The sequence below is a fragment of the Phoxinus phoxinus genome (assembly GCF_949152265.1).
Source record: "Phoxinus phoxinus genome assembly, chromosome: 23".
Taxonomy (NCBI): Eukaryota; Metazoa; Chordata; class Actinopteri; order Cypriniformes; family Leuciscidae; genus Phoxinus; species Phoxinus phoxinus.
In genome coordinates, this window is record NC_136898.1 from 12,527,025 (window position 1) to 12,554,535 (window position 27,511).

At 39.1% G+C, this 27,511-nt stretch overlaps 1 protein-coding gene across 12 annotated transcripts in view; it reads left to right on the forward strand.

Moving 5' to 3' along the window:
- The window catches only part of auts2a (activator of transcription and developmental regulator AUTS2 a), a 331,482-nt gene that overhangs the window by 120,531 nt on the left and 183,440 nt on the right, over positions 1-27,511 (forward strand). For all 12 annotated transcript variants that reach the window (XM_079600773.1, XM_079600784.1, XM_079600782.1 and 9 more), the window contains one exon: positions 23,547-23,648. In XM_079600773.1, the coding sequence (XP_079456899.1) occupies positions 23,547-23,648 (102 nt within the window). The remainder of the gene's footprint in view (positions 1-23,546; positions 23,649-27,511) is intronic.

Genomic DNA, 27,511 nt, shown 5'->3' on the forward strand with positions numbered 1-27,511 from the left:
ATTTTTTTCCCCCAAAACCAAAATTAAAGTATTAATTTATCCAAAAAGTGACACCAAATATATATATATATTTTTATAATCAATGAATCGATCAAATTTAATAATCAGCACTGAAATAAGTTGCATACAAACATTTAAATTGCACATAAAACATTTTTATATAAACTTTGTAATGATATAATGATGTTTCTACTCCAATTTATTGTTGCAATATAAACATTTAAATGGTAGTTTTAATAACTTGTTTTTTATGGCAGATTTATTCAAATAGGCATGAAATAATGAAGACATCACTAACAGGTTATACAAATATACAATGCATATGTAATATAGTGCACACTGCATATTTAACATATTTTTCAAGCTAACTAACAAGCTACAAACATTGAATGGCTTTGTTTACAAGCTGTTTTATTGACGTGATGTCTTTATGTGAGATACATTACATGAGACATGATACATTTCAGTAAGTTGTACTGTTTCTTTCAACATTCTTTCTGATAATCATTTATGTTTATGTCATGCTATAACTAGTAGTAAAGAGGAAGAGATGAGCAGTTCACGTGTGCTGTGAATGGGATGCACTCATTACCATTTCACCACTGTCTAGATCAAAGAGGTTTGACTGACACCAGGCGTGTTGTTCTCAAAGCAGAGTAACTCTAGAGCCGCAGGTTTAGCCCTGTTGACCAGAATGCCACTGATTTACCCCCCTTCTGACATGTGTGGGCTAAAGACAGGCTCCCTTATGCAAAAGAGAGGACTGGAACAATCCACCCTTCTTTAAACAAGTATAAAAACAAACAGGGAAAATAAGACATTGTGAATTTCTCATGGGTTGTGCACTGCACTATGTTTTGGTTTAATTGCATCAGAATGCTTTTGTTGTTTTAGTTGCGGGCTGGAAAATTGTGAATTGTAAACGGCTCTCACAGAGAAGCATGCAGAGATAATTTTAGTGATTATGGGCTGCTTTTATTATACCCCAGCTCTATGACCAGTTCATTGCTCTGCTGTTATGGAAGCCATGTTAGGCTGGTTTAATCGAGATGGGTGGTCTTTCTGTCCGGGTGGTAGCTTGGATTTGTATGCCACACCCTGTGAATACATATTTCTTATAGCTCCAAAAAATATGATTTTCATTGATTAATAAAACCAACTTTTAAAGGTACACTGTGTAGTTTAAGTATTTCATTACTATTCATAAATATGTCATAATTGGTGTAAAATTACCTCTGCCAATGATCTGACTTATCCTCGGAAGCGAATCATTTCTTATCTTTATTTACATTGGATGGGTAAGTCCAAGGAGACTTCCATGTCGTTCCGGCATTATGAAAAACTATAATAGCAGAGTGGGACAAAAAGCACTAGCCTACCTCAACGCATTTCCACAATGTGTTTTCGTTCAGAGCCAGTGTCACGTGACTGCAACCAGCTGAGAGGCGCTTGTCACTGTCACAGTCTGTGATTCATACTGTAAACTTCGTTTGTTCGTTTGTTTGAAATAACGAACCTCATCACCCGAAAGAAAACTCGATGAAGTGCTATTGGAAGACATGTTGTCATAGCTTCTTGGTACATAACGGCTACCGTAGTTGCAACACGCATTTGAAAAAGCGAGCACTATTAGTTAGAGAGCACTATTCGTTGAATGCAACATACAATTTCACCGCTAGATGGGAGAAATTCCTACACAGTGTACCTTTAATTTAATTTCCTCTTCAAAAATGATTGGTTTAGATTGATACAAATGCAGCAGTTTTGTAGAGTCCATATTTAATTATTTATTCGTAGAGTCTGAAGTGGTAAAATGTGTCTTACAGACTAACCCTTTTTTTTTGACTGAGGCTAAACATAGGCTTTGAGGCCCAAACAGTGTCATTGTGACTAATTCATCAGGTGTGTTTGGGTTATTGCAGTGGATAGATGACAGATCCCCAAAACTACTCTTTCAGAGCTTTTAAGCACTGCTATCTAGCACTGCTATCTATATATGTCTGTCAGTCTATATGTATGTCTGTCTGTCAGTCTGTCATGTTTATTTAATATTAACTAATGTTCATGAGACGTCCGATCAAGTTTATACCCTGGTCCATTTGTGCAAATCTTCATACACCACTGCTAGAGACAGTTTTCGTATTCAGTGCTAAACCACCCAATTATATCTAGAGTCTAATTCCAGTCTAAAAAAAAAAAAACTCTGAGTTAGCAGTGTAGTCTAATTCTTTATGGATGTACTTAGAGGGAATAAGACCTGGTTGTCCTACTCCTTACATACCTATGTTATGAACTTTTTATCATTTCAGCCTAATTGTTTTGCAGGTGATGTGTGTACAGGTACCTGTCGTATTCACACACTGCATTTCCACAGAAAAATGTTACAATAAAGAAAAGCTGTCTTTTTATGTCTCCTACTGTTGATCTCTTTGTTCTAGCACTAATGTTCTTTTTTCTTTCTTTTTTTTGGAGATAACATTCTGTAAGTCTTTAGGAAAGTTAGTGTCAGATGTAGAGATGAAGGGAAAGTTGAACAGAGAGAGAGAGTTTGTATCAAAGAGAAGCAGCCATCTGTGTGAGTGAGCAGCAAACAGCTGGTCGAGGGGATGCAAGATGTCTGTACCAAGACTGACAAGATGGGGGATGACAGGAAACAGATTTCCTCCCGCTTTTTCCCACTCTCTGAGCAAGGCAAGCGGACAGCCCGTGTGCTGTGATGCCTCCCCAGCCTCCAGATGCTGCTGTCCTCCTGCGTGCGTGTGTGTGTGTGTGTGTGTGTATCTCAAAAATATGACACATTTTCACCCGCCCATCCACAGAAACTCACACTCATTTACATTATCATCACTTCATGGTTATGTCTTCAGAATGTTTGCTTCAACAAATTGTGCATTTGTTATTTTCATTTTGTTTTCATTGCTTTTCGTTTTCCACTTCCTGTAAGTTTGCCTGGTTTCAGAAATAATAGACATTGGTTTCAGACTTCAGATGATTTTTTTCAGATTTCATGTCTGAAAAGGGTCACACTGTAGGCGCCATGATCTCGTCTGCTACAAATCAGATTCATTTTAGAGAATCCGTTCATTTGGATAGTTCATTACTGTGAGGTTACTGAGAATTGTGTACATTTAAATATTTTTAACTCCCCACTTACTTGCTCCCCCAAAAAGTTGAGTGATTAACAACTTTTCAGATCAGTTTCGACCAAGTCATTCAAAATAACTTGTTCAAAAAATGATTCATCTGTGAAACAGACGTCACTAACAGGTGTACAAATCTTGGTTATAGAGTGCACTCTTAGCCATTTTAACATGTCTTTCTGGGTGTGTTTCAAAACTTGGTAGGTTGTCTTCCTAGAAAGCATTTTTGGACAGGCCCAAAAATGTTGCTTGGCTTTTGAAACAGCCTGAGACCGGCACCGAATCTTCCTCCTCAGGGAGCACTCCTGTTTTTATTCTTTCCCCATCTCCTTCCTCCCCCCTTCCCCCTCTCTCTGACTCTCGATGTGATGAGAGGAAGATGCCTGGCAGCTGCTGAGGCAATGAAAGGTCACCCTGTCGTCGCAGCAACACGATAGCGAATGGGAGAAGCTGTCATCTCTCTGGCATTTTGATTGACAGGCTGCCTGGGTGACTTAAACTCTGTGGAGAAAAGTCCTGACAAGGCAGAGCTGTCACTTTATTGGCCGCACAGAGCCTGTGTTGTACGTTTGGATAAATGAGAATAGAGGAAACCGTGTAAGAGGGACATTACATTAGATGGACAGAAGAGAATATAGATTCTGTATGCACCTTGAAAAAAGAATTGGTGTAGGTTTTGCTTTGAAACAATTTTCAATCAGAAATTGCTAGTAAATTTCACAAACAGTTACAAAGAAATGGCACGTCACAACCCTATCTCCTACAGAAAACAATGCTGAATTGCTTGGAATTTAACATTATTTTAGACCTTATATCTTGAAATAGCCTCACTTATACCATTTTTTATTAAGTTAATCAGCCAAATTAATTGGTTGGTTAATTCAATGTGCTTTCCCGATTGTTATTAAAGTGTAAATTCACCAATTTTCAACCTGCTTTTTACAATGTCAGCAGTATATGTAAATGAACAATGTTTACTCATTCTCCGTGTTACCTGGACAGAGAAATTCATGTTTATATATCAGCTAAAGTCCACCCGTTCAGATTTTTTTCTGCAGCATGTAGAGATGTAGAGTGCATTATGGGTGTTGATGTTTTTCTACCTATTTGGCCATTTTCTCCATTTTTTCTCTTGTAAGGTAGCACAGATTTCAAGAATGTTTTCACATTTTACTGTATAGACAGCTGAGTTTTATTGAAAGCTCATTTTGCCTGCGAAGAACCCCTTTAACTTGTTTAGAAATTGTTTATCAAATCAACTTGTGAATCAACAGTTTGAGAAGCACTAGACCACACTGACGTCTCTATTGACCCGCTCATATACGCAATTACTTAACAGACAACATAAATTCTCTTTATGTGTGTGCACTTGGAAAAAAACTAAAGGGTGTCAGTCTTCGGAGTCTACATGTTTTATTAATCATGGGAGCTGAAAGACCCTCAGTCTTCCTGTGATCATTAATGCATGCACCAGATAACGTATTTACATGTTCTCATGCATTATTCATGTCCAGAGAGGAAGAGTAAGAAGAGTCTGGTTGAGGAGGACCCTCTGCCCACAGGCTCTTGTAGTGTGTGTGTGTGTGTGTATGTGTGTGTGTGTGTGTGTGTGTGTTTGTGTGTGTGTGTGTGTGTGTGTGTGCATGCATGGCTTAGTCTTAAGAAAAGTGCAGGCCGGTTTCATGTTTTAGTAGGTCCAGTTTTTCGCTGAATGTAATTATCCATATTATTTTCACACCTAGCTGAGCATTTACAGATACATAAGGATAAATGTACACAGATAGTCTGAAAAGATCTGCTTTATTTTTCAACTATTACCTGAACCCTTTCCTGTTTCTTTCTCTATCTCCCTGTATTAAGTCTGCTCTGCAGTGTATCTGATTTTTCAGATCTGTAAATGAGACTGCTCAGGTCTGCTCAAAATCTCATTTGCATTCCCTGATGAACTTTTCAGGATTAGTATAGCTGAATTAATTCTAGTTTGATTCACTGATAAATTATGTAATATGGGATTTATATGACTTTTGGAAAATCAACCTTATCATAGTGTTTTTTAATGTTTCTATCACATCTTTAAAACTGAAGTTCGATATAGCTTCAATAATGCATGTGCTGTCTTTATTCGCTCTCTTTCAGTTTAATTCTTGGAATCAGTTTAATCGTCTACAGGATCAGAGTTTTCTTCAGTTTGCCAGAAGTGTGCAGTTATAAATGCTGTAATAATGGGGTCCTAACTGCACGGATGAATACTGGCACAGACCCTCACTCCCAAATTTGTAATTAGGATTGCTTTGGTTACAAGAATGAATAACATGTGCTGTTCAACCTATGGAAACTTATGCTTCTTTTATCTTATAGTTTGTGTAAGTGGGTGTATCCCAGTTCGCATACGGTCATATATAGTATTTGATTAATACATCCCAAGCCATAGTAAATGGAATGTATGCTATGATCACATGGTATACTCATTTTGGTGAGTTGATGACATGTGCATCCTGGAAGATTTTTGTGTACACAACCACAACCTCTGGCACGGCAGAACAGAATTTTCTAAATATCCAGTCATAGAAAACTGGTAAGAAAATTATTAATTTCGTTTGGTGACACTAGCGACGTGTAGATTGCACATTTTCACCTAGTAGATGAATGCTAAAGTGACAAGTTGCTAATGCTTAAATGCAAATGTCTGAATAATGTGTTTGATGTATCAAGGTGCAATTGTATGACATTATAGACCATTTGGGAGTAGACTTCACAGTTATTTCACTCACTCAGTCGCGCACATATTGTGGTAGCAGAAAAACAGTGGTAACCGGGATCCACGGAATAGGATAAATGCCTTATTGTTTTTTGGATTTCAGGATTGGAATGCAAAAAAAAAAAAGTCTTAATTTTTATAGAGCAAACGGTTATGGTTGCAAGCCATTAATCGGACAGACTGGACTGATAAAACCTGCGATGATTAGTCTAAAGCATGAATTTGATGTAAACAATTAGGTCTACATATTCACATATGCAGTTCATAAAGGGCATAATGTATTAGTCTACGGTTACTACATGAAATATTTAAACCTATTACATTTTATCTCAAAATTCAGACTTTTTAAAATCCCATTTGGCAGTATATATCTCACAATTCTGAAGAAAAAAAATCATAATTGCGGGATGTAAACTCGCAATTCTGAGAAAAAAACAAAACAAGTTTATTTATCTTGTAAGGCGTCTCTTAATCTCACCAGAGCTGCATTTATTTGATCAAAAATACAGTAAAATAGTAATACTATAAAATTTGAATATATTTTGAAATGTAATTTATTCCTGTGAAGGCAAAAGTGAAATTTCACATGATCCTTCAGAAATCATTCTAATATGCTGAGTTGTTGCTCAAGAAACATTTCTTATTATTATCAATGTTGCAAACTATTACAATATTTTTTTGGAAAACATGATATATTTTTTCAGAATTCTTAGATTAATAGAAAGGTAAAAAGAATGGCATCTTTTGTAACATTATAAATGTCACAACAAGACTTTCTGACCTGAAATATTTGATTGGTAGTGTAAAAAAAAAACTGGATGCAGCCTTGGTGTGTGAGTAGCTGTTTGTGTGTGTGGTCATTGAAATAAAGTTTTGAAGTTCTGGACACCAAGAACCGAGAGCATTTCTGTTGAGCAGATGACTGAGCGTCTGTCTGTGATATAGCAACTTATGCTGTGTGTGTGTGTGTGTGTGGTGCTGTACAGTTGTCAGTACGTACATCGCATTCGTTCTTCATTTGTGTTTGTTTTGAAGTGTAACGGTGTGTGCGAGCTCCCCGTCTGTCTGTCTCTGTCTCTCTCTCTCTCTCTCTTATAACACGCTCCAGCAACACAGGGCAAAACAAAGGAAGTGCTTTGCGTGATGCGGGGCCGATTGGCGCTCAGTGTAAGCAGACCCCTCCCCCCGGGGAATGATCTGCCAAAGCCTCCACGCTGCTCTGCTTTTAATAATAATTATCTAAAATCGCACCAATTAGCCTGCAGCTATACAAGGAGAGGGAAGCAGAGAATAAGGACTGGGAGATTGCTCTTCTTATCTTTACATTCATTTAATATCACTAATGAACTCAGAATGGATCTTTTTGTGGTTTCAAAGTCTTTGATTTGTAATATCCCAGCACACCATATCAATATCTGAGCTTTAAGGCCGAATGTTTCTGTTCTGGCAAAAGGAGCATTTTTATTCTGAATCATCTAGTTTTATTACTCATCCATGCTTCAGTTATATCTTATTTTAATCAGATATGTTTGTTATCTGGGTACTTGGGTTTTAGTGGTGTATGTTAGTTTCAAGGTATATCTATATTATCCTGATTTTACTTTACAATTGACATATATATTTGGTAAGGATTTGTCTAAATTGCGAAAGTGACCTGATTGTTTTGGAAACAAATTCTAACTAAATGTATAGTTGTGTAATTCCGGCTGAAAATCGGATTAAAAATCAAATAATTATTTGTAGTAAATGTGTAATAAAAATATATTTTAATATTAAATATTTAAAATATATAATACTTATAATGTAATTTTTATTTATTTATTGTTCATTCCAAATAAAAATGTTGGCAGGGCAAGTAAAAGTCTGAACTACCTTAGCAGCAGAATAAAATCCTTCTAGTTGACCCCGGATTGAATGTTATCCTGTAGGACAACAGTTTGTATTCAGTGTCACACCTTGCATGTACTCTCTATCGGCCTTGCACACATTTATATCTACGCATGCTCTAAGAGAATGGATATAACTCTGGAGACTGTCATATTTTATGTTATACTCCTTTCCGTGCGTGTTTCTGTTTCTGTGTTCTATCCCACCCTGCCTCATCCTCCTCTGCCTCACCCTGATCTGATCAGTGATCATGTAGCACCACCTGCAGGTCAGCAGAGAGGTAACACCTTCTTCACAGGTACCCGATGTCCATGTACACCGACTACAGACGATTATTTTGCTGTCTTGTTATGAAAGCAAGTTTGACAGGATCAACAGGATCGATTCTCTAATGCTCTGTGTGTTCATGTCATCAATATTACATCACAAGGGGAGCTCGTAAAGTAGAGCATTATTATTGTGCGTACACCAACTCAATGTATCCCTGATCAGACTTTTTTTTCTCATAAGAAAGTTAAATGTCACACTCCTCTCAAAGCTCACATGCACCTTAGAGTTTGTACCTCATATTTCCTTCAATTGCTTTTTTTTCTTTAAATCCCCCTTTGTGGCTCTAGGCTTTAGAATAAATCCTGTGTGTCCTGCATTTGCATTCTGCATGCTTCTGCATTATTCATACAACAATTGGCTTTCATTTTCTTCTTGTGCAAGCCCAGGGCAGAGGCTGTGGTGTGTATTCCTCACATGTGTGTTGTTGAATGCATGTGCTGCATTATTTTCCCCCCTTAAAATATTGAGGAAACCAAGTTCATATTTGACTCTCTATTCATCTCTAATAGTCATTCAGATATATTGCAATTGTATTATATGATATAATGTTTTTTGAATATAGATGGGAAATCTAAATTGACCCTCTTTATTTTATTTAAAATATGTCCCTAATGTTGTTGCGTGATTTATTAGTCTTCATAATTCATAAATCACAAAACTTTTTTGCACCCCTGAAATAACCTTTATGCTGATGTAAGCAAAACTTAAACGAATAACAAACAAAATGTTAGCCTAATGTACCTCACTTTTTTTTCTTTTTTTTTTTACAATTAAAAAAGAAAAGAAAAAACAAACAAATTTGTACTGAAAAATGCTTTAAAATTTGTCTTTTAGTAGTGACCCCCCACCCATGGCTTTCTTTCACGAAAGGGTAGCCAGGGCCATGTTTAATTTTCTAAATAGTGTCATAAAGCAGTAAATCCTAAATTGTCAGAGGCAGTAAAAGAGATATCGTGAGCAGCTGTAAATGATTTTTTAGCACAGCCAACTGCAGCTTATCACAGACACCTCTGTAAGTGTGCAGAGACGATATGATAAGAGGTTCAGGCCTCTGAATACAAGCACCAAACATCTCAAACGCATAACTCTTCAACAGACGCACACCCACACACAGTATATCCTCTTCCCTGGTGTTTACACAGCGTGTCATGCTGATATCAGTCACTTGCAGGGCAGTCAATCTTATCAGCCTCGGCCAAGGTCCAGAGACAGGCATGATGTGTTTGTTTTCACCCCTCATTAATGTAACAAAGCTTAATTAACCCTCGCTTATCTCCCAGGCATGGATTCACAGACGTGCCATTGACGGAGGTGAGAATTGTGTGCATATTTTTCAACTCCGACATCTACCTGACTGCTATATGGAGGATGTTTGTACAAGACTCATCCTGGAGTCACATTGCCGAAGAGGTCAAACAAACTGTTATTTAACTGACAAAAGGAAAGTGTCATAATTCAAATTCTGTGTTTGAGTTTTTTGTTTGCAAAGTGTCGTGTTGATATAACAAGGAAAGACGTTTGAATGCTCTTTTGACAAAGTCAAGTTATCTGGGCATCTGACAGCAAAACCTAATTTTCTCATGCAGACTCACAAAACCGTTTTGATTGGTGCGTTTCCCATCTTTGTATTCCTTCACCAAATTGCCGCTCGCAGGGTTGCAAAACTCATTTGCTGTGTTTACTGAGAGGAAATGTGCTCGCGTCCTGCTCCGTCCCTCTGCAGGGCAGCGAACACTTAGTGAACACACCGCAGAGACAAATGATTTGCCATTGGCTGTGATTTCCTAGATAGCTCAGTGGGGGGAGCCAGGAAGTGGGGCGGCAGGAGGGGAAGTTGCGCCCAGGCAGGGGAATAGACGGCCTGCTGGGAAGGAGATGGCTTTCTCTGACACAATCCGCCGGGAAGCCGTGGGGTCCTGAAATTGGGGGGACGGGGGACGGGAGGAGGCATCGCCTGCTCTGAATTTGTTCTGTCTGTTTCTCACTTACATACCTCCCTCCATCTCTTTGCTTTTCCATAGCAAGGAGTGGTTCTGAATGAAAAGGCAAAGCTTCCTCCCCTCAAGAAAAAAAGTGAATTATTTGTGTGTGTGTGTGTGTGTGTGTGTGTGTGTGCAAAGTGTGTTTGGATATGCATATGGATTTGTGAATAGCTTATGGAAACTGTGTTAGTCGGAGTATTGCTCACAGCCTTGAGTTTTTTGCTCCTAGGGTATGTTTGTGTGTGTGTATTGTGTAATGCTTCTGTGTGTGTAGGATGTGTTGGAGCCTGTCTGTGTTTTACAGGCAAGGTTATTGAGTCAGTGATAAGACTGTGAGTCTCGGAGGCCGGTTAGTCAGTCTGACCTTGCAGTGTGAGCTGAGGATATGCAGACTGGCAGGCTAGGGGTCAGCGCATCCCACAATCCCTTGGTTGCCTGTCTTTGGATTTAGAAAGGCAAAAGGGGTTCATTCTGCTCTCAATTTTCTGGAGCTCAGAATGTGAAACATGCATGACACAAAAAAAGCTGCCTAAGAAAGTCGGCAAGAATAAAATATTATGTTTTTGTAAGTTTCCTTTTTCTCTCTCTCTCTCTCTCTCTCTCTCTCTCTCTCTCTCTCTCTCTCTCTCTCTCTCTCTCTCTCTCTCTCTCTCTCTCTCTCTCTCTCTCTCTCTTTTATATATATATATATATATATATATATATATATATATATATATATATATATATATATATATATATATATAGTACCTGTAAAAAGTTTGGAAACTTTGCAATGTTTTTTTTTTTTACATAAGTCTCTTATACTCAGCAAGGCTACAATATATTTAATCAAAAATCCGTCAATTTAAAAAAAAATTGACCTATGTGACTGGTTTTGTGGTCCAGGGTCACATATATACTATTAATTGTACTATACTATTAATTGTACTATATATAATAACAAAAAACTAACAAGACTTGTATATATATATTTATTTATTGTACTGTATATGTAACAAAACATATACATAAACATAAAGATTTATTATTATTATTAAATTCATATTTCATTCTTTGCCGCATTCTCTCTCTCTCTCTCTCTCTCTCTCTCTCTCTCTCTCTCTCTCTCTCTCTGTGTGTGTGTGTGTTTAATACGTTGTAACACTATTATTATTACAGTACAGTCGTTTTGTATGACATTATAGACCATTATAGTGTACAGTCGTGGATAGGAAGCAGTAAATGGTGAGAAGAAGTGGGTGGAATGCGACTGACATTCCCATTCATCTTGGCCCCATGATCTACAATTAATGGTCAGAGCCAGATTTGACATCCCTCTGTGCAGTAAATACAGAATGTGCAGCCTCTAGATGGGTGGATCTCCATGTTCAGACAAAGAAGAATGAGTGTGCAGTGTGGGTGGAGCAGAATTTGCTGTAGGTGGAGCTCTTGTGTCGGAGTTCGATGTCAGAATGTTTTCTACCTGCTGGTAGAGGACAGGACAGCTGCCTTTGTGTGGGTGTGAGTGTGTGCGAGTGTGTTAAATCGTGCGCTTCTCAGAGACGGCAGGTGAGAAATGAGCATATAGGAGATTTTTTTAATTCATGGATGCATTTAGAGTGTGTAACCCCAATTAAAGCTCTAGTAGCATATTTTATAAGATGAATTAATTTGCGTTCAGGTGAAGTTTATATTTAATGGCAAACTGATTAACCACCTTAATTTAGATGTCATTTCCTATATAGTCTTGTTGTACATGTATCGTATCTGTTGCATTTTATATCGAAATCACAAATCCACAAATTACGCGGTTCATCATATATGACAGTGCGGCATACTCTCCGTCAAGCACGAGAGCAAGCATTTTTCCTCTCAATATCTCTGGCTTGGCTTTCACTTCCTTTCTCCTTTCCATTGCTCTCCCTCCCTCCCTCCCTCCCTCCTGCAGTCTACCGCAGGCCCTCCATCTCTGTGGTCTGTCAGCATGCTTTTTCATTTGGCTTGTTGCTACAGGGGGCTCGGCGCTGGCAGATTACAACTCGCCAGCCAGTCATTTTCGATTTATCTGAGCTCTCCGCGCCCCCACCTCCCTCCCCCGCGCCTCGCTCTCGCCCCGGTCGGCATCAATCCGCACGCACACACACATACAGCCATTTGTCAGACCCTCCTTCCATTTCTCTCCTCCTCCACCTCCTCCCTCCCATCCTCCCTTTTTCGATTGGCACGAAAATTTAGCTCGCAAGCTCGGAGACAAAAAAGAAATATTGTGTCAGGGGAAGCGTTTAAGTTGGAGGAGGCAGCCAGGGTTGTGTTATTACTTAGGGCTCTGTCACCACCGATGACCCCAGAGAGTGGAGAGTATCGATCGCTTGTCACTCAAAGCATTCAGAAGATTGCATTGACAAAGCTTGTCGAGGCCTTTAATAGCAAGGTTAGCAGCCTTTGGCGGAGGCCCAGGAGAAAAGTCTAACTGAGCCCCATTACATGGTGGCTTTTAACCAGTCCCCTGGCCCACAGAGTGGATTGATAACAGTAAGGAAGTAATTTTAGTCTCATAATTGCCTTCCTCTGGTTGACATTTGTGGCCCTAAGAGCATGTAAAGAAAAAAAAAGAAAAGCCAGACAGAGACGATGAAGGTTGCCGTTGTCTGGCAAAGCAATGGAAAAGCGTTTTGCTGGGAAATTATGAAAATTAGCTAGATTCTCTAAATGTATCCTGACAGAGGTAGACTATAGGTGTGCACAATTTACGTTTTCCAAATCAACTATTCGGTGGGTTGCTTTAATGACTAGTCCTCTAATTGCTAGATATTATGGTTTCGAGTTCACCTGACCCTGATTGGCCGTGTTTATTGGGGGGTGTTTACATAAGACACACTCATATTACATGTAAGGAATAATCAGCTAGTTTCCAAGGCAACATTTCTCATTTACGTTTAGTTTAATGTGAAGTACAAAACTAACTCTAAATAAACTAAAACTAAAAAACTAAAACGTAATAAAAAAAACTAATAACCATGACAAAAACACATAACAAAATTACTAAAACTTTAAAATTAAAATTAAAACAGAAAATCAATAAATACAATCTAATTCAAATATATATTGGAAATTGTGTGTATGTGTAGGAGAAACATGCCTAGACGCATGGAGTGAACCGAGGAAACATGAGATTGAAAAAAGCATATGACTGTGATTTATGCTCTGAAGGAAGTCCACTACTTGCTAAAGGAAGTGCAGACCTAAACACAAACAGAGAGATGCCGTGCATGGCTGAGAAGGTCAAACAGCCTTAAGCCGCTTAAAAAGATGGACGATAACAGCCTTGTTTTAGATGAACTTGTGCCAGAGGCTGAACAAATAAAAAAATTATATTTCAATCTGGTTATAATTTCAGACTATTATTATTCATTTGACACGAATAGCAGCATCAGTATGAAGCAAGAAGAAACGGGGCCGAGGCCAGAACTTCTCCTGGGAATGCTGTAATTTGTGGCTGACACAGGTGGGACGGTTTGTCCCCAGCCCCGGTTTTTCCCCCCATGTGATGTAGGTGGTGACAGGTCTATGAGAGCAGGAAGCTATTTTAAACACAGAGTAAATCGTATACTCCGAAACGCACACTGATCACCTGTGTCCCGCATTCCCAGAATGGCCCACCCAGATCCTTGGCATCATGAAGGGAGGCTATATACCTTATCTTTACAGGCAACTCTGAAAAATGAAGACCAACACCTGAAGAAACTAATGCTGTGTATAACGCTTAGAGAATTCTTCATCAAAACAGATCAGGGCCTCATGCATAATTTACATCATGAATATTTTCCCATAATAAAGTATGCACAAACCACAGAATCTGCGCGCACATGATTTATAAATAGTATCATGATATGATGTTGTTTTTAAATGTAATCTTTTGTTTAAACAATGGAAGAATGACGGGAAAGAAAATCACATGACATTAGTGATGTTTTCATAACCTTTTATCAAAATGTCTTAACTTTCGATGCTGCTTAGACTTTTGCTGTGTAACTAAGGTCACATGTTTTGGCCACTTTGATGATTCACGTTGTGATGGAATGATGGAGGGAAACATCATTTGAAAAGATTCACATATTCAGCTCCCAATCACTAGGCCAGCACTTTGTTGCAACATGACTTGTGTGATAAATCACCAGTTTGTTTCAAGCTGTGTCGTGTTCTATTTGTTGGCTGTGTAATAATAGAGTGGAAGCACTTAAAGTCTCTGTTAGCCATTTTCTGTTGGTTTGTTTAGCATGCTAATGCTCAGTTAGAGATTTTTCCACGTTTACATGGCCTGTAAGGTGACACTCCAGGCCTGACCTGCTTACATTCACAGATGTAAATAGGCCATATAAAATGTATAAATATAGAAAGCAAAAAAATAAACAGCATTCCACACCAGTTCTCCCTGTCACTTTCATCATAGACAGACGGACAAAAAATAAAAGTGGTCTCTACCACACTAGATACCCCTGTTTATCATATTACCGCCACACATGAGCCGCGCGCATGGCTTGACCCGGTGTTAAGTGTCCGCGCTAAATTTCATTGCTTCCATCTACTGGAAGGCTTGCCAATATACTGGCAGTGAATTCCTAGAGGAAAATAAATGGCAATAAAAAAGAGAAATGAGAGCCCCTGCAAGCTGAGAAGAGAGGGGATTTTTTTTCGTTCTCTTTTATTGAGGCTGGCTGGTGTTGGGGGATGTGACTTGGCACCGGGAGCGAGGCTTAGTGAGATGGCGAGCCCTGAAAGCCGATAGCCGAGTAACAACTACAGCCGGATCGCGGAGGCCTGGGAATGTAATTAATTGCACACAAATTTCTTTGATGAAATGTTATGTAGTGATAAGCACTTGGCCTGCTAGCTTAAATTCTCTGGCTTCTCTGTGACAGCCTGCCCTCTATGCATCTGCTGCATTCTGGGAAATATCTGCTTAGCTTCCAAGACCTTGTTCATTTGCATCATATCAGCCAAGTTGTATTTATCTCTTGAGTGCCATTCTGTTAGGGATGGGTCAAGATAGTCATCTAGTTGTCCACCAACTTACTAGATTTATTTATTTATTCTCAATTTCGCTTTTTCCTATTATTTTATTCTTATTTCCTCATTTTGTCTTTATCTATATTGATTAGGGCTGTCAAAATTAACATGTTAACGCTTGTGTTTAATTTTTTCAATCAAACAGGGAAAAAAATGTAACGCAATTAGCGCAGCAGCCGTTTTCCCCATCCCCATCATTCTTAAGCTAGCGTTACATGTGAATCTTCTGTCTGTGTGACACACACACAACTCATGCTCATAACTTTAACGTTAGGTGCGATTAATCGCAATTAATCACAGAAAAATGTGTGATTAATTAATTACATTTTTAATCGATTGACAGCATTACTATTTTTTATATAAATTTCTTGTATCTGTATTTATCTTATTTATTTAATGCAGTTTTGATATTTATGATTGTGCTTTAATTAGTATGCTAAAAGGGTTATGTGTTATAATCGCTAGATAGTTTGCATAGTAAAAGCGCATCTTATGTAAACACATCCCAATAAATGGTCTAAGCAGGGTCAGGTAAACGGATTCCTTGATCGGATCTGTCCTGTACATGTGTGGTGTTCACAGACTGACGACCTCATCTTTTATTGTCATTCTGTGCACCATGACTAGCTGTTCAGATATGATCTAAGAGAATTGAAGTCTCCGGTCGCTCGTAATATCTCACTTCCCTCCTCTGCTCTTCAGTTCATTATTAAATCTGGGAATTGTCCCCATATATCAGTATGCAGGAGCAGCACATTATAGAGCCATTTGTAGGAGTGGAACTGGAGTAGTGCTGAGCACAAGCAGAGGATGGATGTTAAAAGCATATTGATTTGTCTATAATGTCATTGTACATCACTAAGTTTTATATCCATATAAATGCGTCCTCAGGTTTGTCCTCGAGGCAGCAGCTGAAGTGAGTAAACGTGGCTCTTTGTGTGAGTTATGAGGTTTAAACTGCACTCTGCACTGTTTTTACTCCCTGTCCACCTCTACCTCTCTTTTGTCTCTCTCTTTTTTCACTTCCTTCAAGGTTCATTTACCCTCAGGCCTCTGTTGAGAGACGCAGCCTCTCTTTTGCTTCCTAAAAGCGTTGCATTCTCACACAGGTGGAATAAAAGGCAGGTTAAAGCTAATGGTAATCGTCAGTTAAGATCCCTTATGCCATCACGACAGCAGCTCCTGACAAGGTCACTGAAGGTCGTCGCATGTCACTTGAGCTTAGCAACCGCAAAGAGGGGGGCCCGCAGCGTTTCCATGGCAATCGCACCTTGGGGAACGAGAGACGCTGATGAAAGCTGCAATATTCCTGCAAAATTGTTTCTGCTGACATTTAGGATGTGATGTCACCTACAGAATTGAGGCTTTGGGGGAATGTAGATGTCGATTGGAGCGCTGACGTAGAAAGGCGGCGAATATAACCCAGTGTCTTTGCGAGGACAGGGTGATCTAGTTTAAGCATGACAATGTGCGAGTTGAAGCACGCTGCAGTACGTACTCGGGCGTAATGTTAGCCTAAATAAACAGCCACGCAGGCCTTTTAGCCTGACCCGAGCTCTGATCCCTGTTGACAGGCTGTTACTTTAGATCGGATGCGATACAGGCAGCTTGTCTGCGGCGGTTAAGAGTCCTGGCCCTCAGAGCTGAGGAGGTCATAGCAGGGCCGATCGGGTTGGCGGGGTGACTCAGTGGCTGTCCAAGCAATGACGGAACATTTGCAGCCGTGCCGCACCAGCTATGATGGCCCCTGCATCCTTCTGTCAAGCGCTGTTGTCGTTGGGGTAAGCTCACTCAGGTTAACTGCTCACAGCTGTATCCAACTACTGCCGGCTGCCAGAAAACCAGAACGCTCAGATGGAGGTCCAGGGAGCTCATGCAGGGCCTTTTAATTCACTAATTGGGAACAGAGTCAAGACCTCTGTGTGTTGTGACCTATATACAGACGTATTGTAGAGCAATATGCCATGAGAGTAGGGAATTGTGATTCTTCTGAATCACAAATATCTAAAAAGAGCCATTTGATTTTTTTTTTCTGTGCCCAAAATGTTATTTATGTAATTATATATAATTAGTCTATTAACTATTAAAGACCCTCATCACCTCCACATGTAACAATATAATTCTCCCTTTTATATTGTTATATTGCACTGAAAAGAAAGCAGATAGGGGGGTATTTAAAGTGTAGTCATTGGAAACTGAGGGACTGCAGCAGGAAATGGACAATTTATTATAAGCAGCCAAGCACACCATTGGATTATCTATCTCACTTTCTATAAAACGTTGCATAAATGCACTTTACAAGCGACCCAAACTCAAAGCAGACGCAATGATGAATTCGTGTGGAGAAGCATTTACTACAAACCCTTTTCAGAGATACTGAAAACGCTGGATCATGACCTGCTCATGTGTAAAAGAACAGTGCCGTGCTTCACTCTGAAATATTTATTTTATTAAATTGCAGCTCTCCGGATTGATAATCGCACTCAGCCATATTGTGAATTCAGTTTTATTTCGATTAATTGTGACCCCCAATATAAGATGGTGAGTGCTAAAGTTATTTCATCACAGCTGATGGGTAAATCAAATCGATAAAATGTGATAAAACCAAATGTTCCATCAGTGATTCAATAAAATGTATTAATTATGATGATGATTTCACAATAAAAAAATGTATGTATCCAATTGAGCCATTCGATGTTAGATATTTAATTCTTTTGAAAGATTCTTCAAAATATCTTCTTTTGTGTTCCACAGAAGAAAGTAAATCATGAAGGATTGGAATGACATTAGAGTAAATTATGACAGAATTAGAATTTTTGGGTTATCTATCCCTTTAACTTGTCAGCCAATCACGGAGACAGGGTGGAGATGGTATGAAGATATTATGAAGATGGTGGGTACAGTGGTAAGCATTGTCTTCAGAATGTAAGCCAATGTTGACTCATATAGACCAGACCCTCCTCACCTCCACATGTAACAGTATAATTCTGCCTCTACGGGCCGCCGTCTGCTCCAGTGTTAAAACAGGCGTTATATTGCACTGAAAAGAAAGCAGAGAGGGAGATATTTAAAGTGTAGTCATTGGAAACTGAGGGATTTGACTCTGCAGCAGGAAATAGACAATTTATTATAAGCAGCCAAGCACACTAGTGGATTATCTATAAAACTTTCATGGCTGTCCCTCAGTGGCAGGCAGCCATAAAACTTCCCGAATGAGGGACTTGTTAATTTACTTGTTAAAGCAAATTAAAAATTTATAAGCGCTTTTAGGTAAATGAGATCCTCTTTCATTGGCGCTCTAGTGGGATTCTCACTCTCTCTTTCGGCTCCTTGGAGAACAGGTTAGCTGTGCTGAAACGCCGCAGAAGAACAATAAAAGCTGGTAAATTGTTCCAGGTTTTATTACTGTCAAGCTGCACAGCTGCTGTAGTGCGTAACTAAGGAAGAACAGAAGCCGATAGCAACAGAATCCCTCGGGCTTCCACTGGAAGTGAAGGGTCAGCCGAGCTGTTCAAAGTAGGGTTTTAGATGAAAAGAGTATTGGGGTTTGCGAACGGCGCCGTTTAAAAGGCCAATGTGGCGGAGTCAGTCTTTGTGTTTGACTGCATCGGGTTGTGGGCCGAGCCTGTGGGAATAGTTCAATAGACTTGTAAAATTTTATCATAACACCGGCAAGCACTTTTTAGCGAGTGGGCAAAGGAAATAATTGACTACATGTGCTAACGATAATCCTGTAAAAGCTTCAAAAGCCATTTTAAGAGTCTAGTCAGAGCCTTTCAAAGGATGCTTATCCCATTATTTGAGCTTTGTTTCTACCTCTGAGGAACCGTCTGTGAATTTCTACTGTTTTGTTCTTCCAATGGGTCCTTTGCTTTCGAAATGCATAGTAAAACACAACATCTCCTTATATCATCACGCTGTTGATAACTTTGAAAGGATGTTCATCTAAGCACTCGCCTCTTTACAAGTGCTCCCATCTCAGTAAACTAATATGGCTTTTACAAGCTAGCTCTTAATGCATGTCAGTATTATTTCAGATTTAGGAACCATTCTCCAGTAGTGCCATTGAAATCCACCACTCCCACTTTCAAATTTAAAGGGCCATTAAAACTGTCTGTTAAATGGAAACTCAAAGCTATTGTGTGCTATGTCTTTGAGACAATCCCTATAAAATATATTTAGACTTATGGACTGTTGTAACAGCGCTTGTAATGGATGCATAGCTTCAGTGCGGGTGCCAGGGTGAAATCGCAGTAAATTCAAAATAAAAAGTCTTGTTGTATTGCTGAAGTTGTTCACAAAGAGCTGGTGTGAATTAATGTGACTTTCTATCAGTATAATGCAGTCAAAAGCTGTTACGCTTGGCCTCCGTATGCCCCGTTGGAAACAAACTACCTTCATGGAGGTTTTCTCTCAGACGGACTCGCTAAGTGCAATGTGATTACAGCGCTATAAAACTGTGCTATCTATAAAACCAGCATTGACGGCTGACTTTCTTTTTGCGGGCGATCGCAAGAGCCGGGTTAACGCGCACAGGTCTCTTTGACCTTTTTATGAGGAAGGCAAAACGAGAAGCTCTTTCCATTACTGCCTCACATCAAAGCCTTGGCAGCATAAATTAATTTTTAATAGCGTGGAGGCTTTTGTGCCAGGGAATCATGCTGACTGCTTATTGAAAACAGTTGTTAATTCTATACTTCAGTAAACTCAGACAGGGGGGAGGGAGAAATCAGCCCTAACAGGGAACAGATTGAGGCAAAACAAGAACTTACTGTGTTGAAATTAATGGCAGATGCACTTACTGGTAGTTTAAATGTTTCATTAGATGCTAATGTCTTACTGTGTTTTTAATTGTTGAGGAATTAGTTGCTGGAATATGAAAACCATCTGTTTGTTATCTTCCTGGAGGGGGAATCTTTACCAAGGCTCTGCTCTCAGGGTTGTTAAAGGAGTTTATCCTTATGGTGCAACCTGGTGGAACTGTCAGTCTTCATTAACGTCATTATGATTGCACAAGCAAGACTGTGAAAACCCACAGACGCCCGTATGCACACATACACACTCATAAACAACATTATTATGTACACACACTCACTGGCGTGTACATATGGGAGATGCTTGCTTTCCAAAGAACGATCATTTTTACAAGAAACTGCATTACGTTTGTTATGACAGTTAATCTAGCGAGCAGCAGTAGGTAACGATCATATGCCAAAGCCGAGCTGAGTAGTGCCAGAAAGAGCATAGGAACAATAAAAATGAACACAATAGATATCACACTTTATGTGTCTAGACATCAGACTAATTTAAGAGTTAGTGAGATGCCCTGTTAAACTGTAAATGTGGAGTAATGAACAATGTGTGGACAGAGAGGTTTATAGACAGGACTGCTCCTGCTTTCTGATTTATCGACTGTGGGTGGAAACCCGATTTGCTTGAACTTTTTGATGATGGCAATATATCGTGGCTACCAGCATTGCACTTTTTCCTTTAACACCTCTATTAATAATATCTCTTCAAAAATTACTCAGAGAACTCATAAGAAATGGCCCGCGTGCCTTCAGGAAAAAGTACTTCATTTTTCAAAGGCTATTTAAGAGGCAATAAGTGGAATTGAGTGGGGAAACCTAACAAATCTCCACATAGCTTTTCATTTCTCATGTAAAAGATGTACCTGCTTAACTGGTTAACTGGTTATCTGGGTTCAATATCTGTGTTAATATTTGACTATTAACTCAACTCAGAGTAAGTAAATATGCACCATCCTTTTACATAGACATTTACATTACTTACATGGAGAATAATACAAGTGCTTCCTCGTAGTCATTTATTTAGTGTTGTTTTACTTCTTCAGAACACTTAACGCTCAGTATGAAACTTCTTGTAGCATTTCCTGCACAGTGTTATGGAAATGATTGAGTGACATCATTCCAGCCCCCCCCCCCCCCCCTTTTTTTTTTTGTGTGGAAGTCTACACATGCATGTTGAATCTCAACATGTTGAATCTCTCTCAGGCTGATAGAGTCATATAATGAATTACATTACTATAGATGCACAGGATTTGTACAGCCAGTATCCATTATGAATTTCTTGTCATCTAAACTAGGCAATACTGAACTAAAACCTGTTTATTTTAACATTTATCCAGAGCTCTTAACCAGTGTCTTCAGACTCACTGCCCAGAGTCACTTCTTGAAAAGTAATACCAGCTGTTACAAGTTTTTGTTTACAAAAATGCTGTAAGTTGGTTAAATAAACCAAATAATAAGTACAAACATACCCACAGTATACAATACCTTGTTCCCTTGAACTTAAAAGAGCAGTTGCGAAGAGCATCTCACAGTGTCTTTTTCAGGTTTGTTGAGAGTCCACCGTGTGAGTCAATGGATGATTATCAGCTGAATTTGATAAGTTCCAATGGAATATATTATATCTGTACTTGTCCTCTCTGCTTTCCTCGGACTGATGTTTTCTCTGAGCATCGGTGATGTGAAAGAGGTTCGGCCAGTGGCGTTGTAGATCAGAAGTGGGATTGAAATGATTTAGGGAGTCTAAATAAAGACATTAAAGACAGTGTTTGACCTTGAAGCACAAGGCTTCTCAACAGGAATAAAAAAACGACACACACATAAAAATGCACCTAGTTAACCTGTCCATCCTCCCTCAACTTCAAACTTTACAGTCCCTTGTCCTCCTTTTTGTTACTGCCAACTCTCTCTCAGTCTCTTTCTCTCTCTGAGCAGTTCCTGCCTCTTATCACGGTGGCCTGCTGGTAGAAGCAAGCGTCTCTGCCTGGAGTCACTGAGCTTCTCCCTCTGAGAGAGATCCTTTCACATAGCTAATGGCTACAGAAAGGGAACAGTTTCATTTTAATTATGTGCTTTACTCAAGGGCCCTCTTCCCCGCAGTCCCTTATCCCGCCTGTGCGCCTTTAACAACCCACAGCCTGCTCCAGTGAAAAGAGATATTCTCCAACCCTCATCTTCTTCCCTCCCCCGTCCCGCTGCCTTTGTCAAGAACTATCGCGAAGAATCTGTTTTTATTCTCCTACGTGATGGAGAAGTATGAAAGAGCGGGTGAGACCGAGAAAGAGGGAATGTCTGGGAGAGAAAGATAGGAAAAGAAATGAGCGGCCGATCTATCTCTCCATCTTGGTAAACAACCCCCCAGTGTGCCATGGCCTGCTCTGCTTTTTCCATTAAGTGACACTGCAGTCATTTACAGCTCATCTCGACTCATAAAACTGGGTTTTCATGTGCTGAGAGATGAAGGCGGCGGGTTTTTGGCAGTGCGAGGGGTACGGAAACAGCCCGTCTGAATGGCGAAGCTTCAGAAGACGTAAATTGCAGACCTTGATGACAGTTGCCGGGTCCCAGGAGTATGCCATTGTTCTCCAGACTTTACTGGGGCTCAGATGTTTTTGGATTTTATGTCCTCCTCCCGTTTCCCCCCTCGTCCTTCTCCTCTACACTCTGCTCTTGTTCTTTATGATTTCTAGTCTGCTGAAGGACACCTGCTGTGAATCTCTGGTTCTTGCATGGGGAGAGTGGCTTACTGAATGGAAAACTGCTTTTGATGTAGTTTGGTGGGTTTTTATTTCTCTTTTTCACAGGTCTGATATGAAGTCAGGCTTCTCCAGATAAAACCGTGTAGATGTCAGTGGTCAGAGTCGCTTTTGCTGTTTATTTATTTTTGCTATTTCTTTTGTTGCTTTTTATTTGATAGAACCCAATTTCAGTATTTTTAACCCTCTGTGCCATACAGTATCTTCAACAGATTTTCAATCATTTTGGCATGACATGAAAGGATCATGACAGAATATAGAGATGTCCCGATCCGAATTAGCATCTCCCAAATGTTCACTCATCCTAATAATTATGTTCACACAACAGCAAAATATGGTTGTCGGTTTGTATGTGGCTGATGTGCAGTGCAGTAAGATCAGTCAGATTTGCCGTTTATGTTTATTATTATATATATTTTTTAAAGCAATTAATAGTTTTTCAGCAAGGACACATTCAGTTGATTAAAAGTGACAGTGTATAATGTTACAAAATATCTCGATTTAAATAAAATGCTGTTCTTTTTTTTAGCTTTACCATAAGAGGAATAAATTACATTTTAAAATATATCAAAATAGGAAAAAGTTATTTTAAATGGTAATACTATTTCACAATATTACTGTTTTTGATCAAATGAATGCAGTCTTGGTTCACATAAGAGACTTTTAAACGGTAGTGTACATCCATAGCTATCTTTAACCAGAGCTGCTTCCGTTTGTTTGTTTTTTGGTCTGTGCTCTAACTAAATTTAATTTATTTAGCGACATAACTTAATTTAGTGCCATTTCTCTTCTTGCTGTATCTGATTGTTTCTTTTTGCTGTCTTTGTGGTTTCCAGTTGAAGCCGGGCCAGAACAACTGCAAAGACAGCGACAGTGAGAGCGTCAGTGAAGAATCCAAACCCTCCATCCGGAGCAGCTCCAGAGACAGACTGACAGACGTGAGTGACCAATCTAATCTGTGCATCCCTCACCATACTAACAAGAAATCACACTCAGTCAACACCCTTGAAAGTTTATAATGATCATTTAAAGAGTTTCCATGGATTTTTTTTATTCTGTTTTCCGTGACTGGAAAAAGAATTTAGCTAAAATATTTAGTTTTTTAGATTTGTTAACAATTCCTTCTTTTCATTGAATCAATCTGTGTAGGAACTCTGAATTTATAGCAGTCACAACTAAAATGCTAAATGTATCAGAGCTGGCTTATAGTGTAGAATTTTACCATTGCTATTATGTGTAGATGCTACATGAAAGTTTGAGCTACCAGAAAAAAAGTTAAAGAGTTAAGGTAGGTCTGGTCTTGACACCTGATTTTTATTGGTCAGTTGGTGGATTTATCTGTCTCGTTCTTATGAACAACAAGGTTCAATATTTAAACAGTATTTTACAATTTCTCTTATCCACTCAATTGGTCTAGACAAGGCCCTGTGCCAACAGGAACAATAGGAGTGTTTTAAGAGCCGAGCTGTTCTTGAGCTCAGTGTGTGTGTGCTTGTGTTGTCAGGGTGTGAGGTAGAATAGCGCGGAGGCTGTCTGCACCCTCAGGCCTGCAGGCTTTGGTATGTGTTTGTGCTCGGGTGGTGATAAGAACATCCTATTTACTCAGCTGGCAGCTTCAGTGGAGACTCAGGCTGAAGCGCGACTGTGCTTATATATTGGAGAAGTGGAGACGACAGAAAGTAACACAGTGAAAAATGTAACAGTGACCATGCTTGGACATCAGTGATGTACCGTAAAAACACAAAGCACATATATTAAGCACTGAAACTCCAAATGTACTATTTCAATATGACGTTTTACATTTTACCTGTTATTTGTGTATTCAGTTAGTGTATATATATATATATATATATATATATATATATATATATATGCAGTATATATACATACATACACACAAACACACACACACACACACACGTATATACATGTATACATAGGCTACATATACATACCTTTTTTTTTTTTTTTTGACAAAATAGTATAGAATTCAAATATTGTCCATTCTGTGGTTATCGGCCATTACATGAAAATAATCGTCTGCTTATCGGCATCGGCCAGAATCAGTGCATCCCTACACGCACACACAACCATATTTAACCCTCTTGAAGCAGCATTCAACCATGTGAAGGCAGTCTATACAGTTTACATTGCACTGAAAGTTATGTTATCGTTGTTTATGGATCTTATACAGAGGCTCGTGTGAAAGCTCGGGCCGTCTGGCATTGGCCCTCTTCAAACCTCAAGCTTTGGCTCCCGCAGTGGAGATGTGAGTCTGTGAGTGTGTGCCGGCACTATCAGATATCGGGCATAATTAGAGCTGTCAGCTGGAGGGCGAGGCGAGTCGTCGGAACAGACACGGCAGAACGAGTTGAGCGCGACCACTCCTGCGTGTAGCTATAGGATGCTTGGCCAGGCATGAAATGAAATAAGTAATTTGATGTTGACATCAGAAATTGAAATGATACCTGCAGCCCCTCGTCAGGGAAGAGAGGGAAGACCGAAGAGATAAAGCGTGAGAGGGGGGTGAGGATAGGGAAAGGGAGATAGGAAAAGAAGAAATGCAAGTGGAATGGGGGAAACGGATAAAGTTAGATAAAGAGATGAAACACAAGATTGAGTTTGATTATTGGACAGGTAAAAACAAACCACAAAGATATGCAGAATGTGTTGTGTATGCTGGGTTTTAACTTGAGTCTTAAAGGGATAGTTCACTCAAAAAGGAAATGTATGTTGTTCCAAACATGCATGCTGTTATTCTATGGTGGAACTCAAAAGTTTTGTTTTAATCTAGATGATGGCTAGACATGAGCTCCAGTAGAGATGAAGATTAGAATAAAAATGAGAGAATTCTTTTATTTTTGGGTGAACTCTCCCTTTAAGACTCAAGTTAACGGAGTTGAACCAGATACATAAATAAATAAAGGAACACATTATACAATTAGTATTTATTGATTTATTTTGTGTAAAATTTTATGAAGTCAATGGGACATAATCACAAGTTATTTTATTATATTTAATAATCATAATTATAACTTAAATATTAGCAAAAGAATAAGGTTTTTTATTTTGACATGAATAATAAGGCTGTGAGGTATTGAAGTATAGTCTATTCACCGTCAATAATTAATTTTCATTCTCATCATTAGTATGCCGTCTACTCAAAGTTCATTGGCAATGTATTTGTCTGTCACTGAATGTTTTGAAACCCTTTGAATTCTAAACAGGAGGTGCTGAAAGGTGCTGGAGATTTTTAGCTTGAGCAGTTTCTCACGGTCACACTCAAAGTAGAGCTATTCCTGAGAGGATGGTGGAAGCAGCTTATTCAGTCACACCATAAAAAACACTTCATACCAGCATAGAGTTACTAGATAACAGAGATGGAGAGCAAGGCCTGAATTTCGGCGCGGGTTTGTGGGTATTGAGCCTAATTTTACTCGTTCCCCGCTTTTAATGTGATAACTTCCTGCAAACATTTACTCACTATAGTATGTACAGTAGGTTAAAGTAGTAAATTGATCCACATAATTTTACAAACAGTGTGAGTGATTTAGTGCTACTGCAATCTCTCTCTCTCTCAATATGATGTGGAAATGGCTTCACATCACCACATCGTGTCTGCACTACTTGTGAGCTGCACGCTGCGATACAAGACTTTCACTCACGTTTATATTGAATGCAGGCTGGTGAGATGTAGTTTTGACACGTGTCATACTCTGTACGAGGTATGATCTTCTGGTACAAAATGCTATATTGGGTAAAAAAGAGTAACATTATGAACTAAACTTATTTCATTACAATATCAATGCTATACGGATTACAACAGCCGTAAATAATGTAGAGTCGCCTAAAAAAGAGCGAATTTTTATCAACAAATCAAAATTATACAGACAATGGCATAAGAAGATACCTTTTATTTGACAGGAAATCCCCCGTTTGCACAAAATACATGTAAAATATTACTACAGTGAACCAAACTATGCATAGGAATGAATCTAGCTGGATTTAGAAACCAACACCATTGTCAGAATGAGGGCTTGATTCCATAAAAAGAGTGACAATCTGTTTGGCCTGATGGTGAGCTACACAAAATTGTATCTGACTGCACTTTTCTGTTTTCCAGTTGAAGCCAATTCAAAGTTTAAAATCAAACTTCCTTGTGCCCTGCATAGGCTATTGTGCAACAAGAATGACCCCATAGGACCATCAGCATCCAAATTGACTTTTTACATTTCTGTATCTTCCCAAACAACAATAAAAATAGGATTCAGCACATAATTGCATCAGTTGTAAAAACACAAATACATTGAGTGAGCAAATATTTTGGTGACATTTTTGCAAACAAAAAATGATAAAAAAGTGAAAAATATTACCCCTCTCCCGTTTTCTGTAAGAAATGAGAGGCAGGAAGAGAAACATTATTTTTGACTTGTAAAAGTATTTATTGTTTGTATTATTCTTGATTGCATACGCACAACATTTTCTTTAAAGTGAAATGAAAGAAGAGGGTTGAGCTTGAGTTGGGGTTTTGAGAAGTAAGTCTTGCTCTTCATTATAGACTGTTTGGCAGAGTTCTAATGATGTCTTCTCTCTCTTACTCCTATCCACTGCACTGATGGAAAAAAAAAAAACGAGAGAAAGAGCCTGGTGTTGATCTTAACTTGACAGAGAGGAAGCTGGGGTCGAAAGAGGTCACACAGGACATCTTGCTTGCCCCCCTTCTTTTCCTCTTTTTCTCACCCTCTCTCTTCCATCTCCCTCTCTCCCCCTGCCCCCATGCGCTGCCAGCTCATTAAGCTAC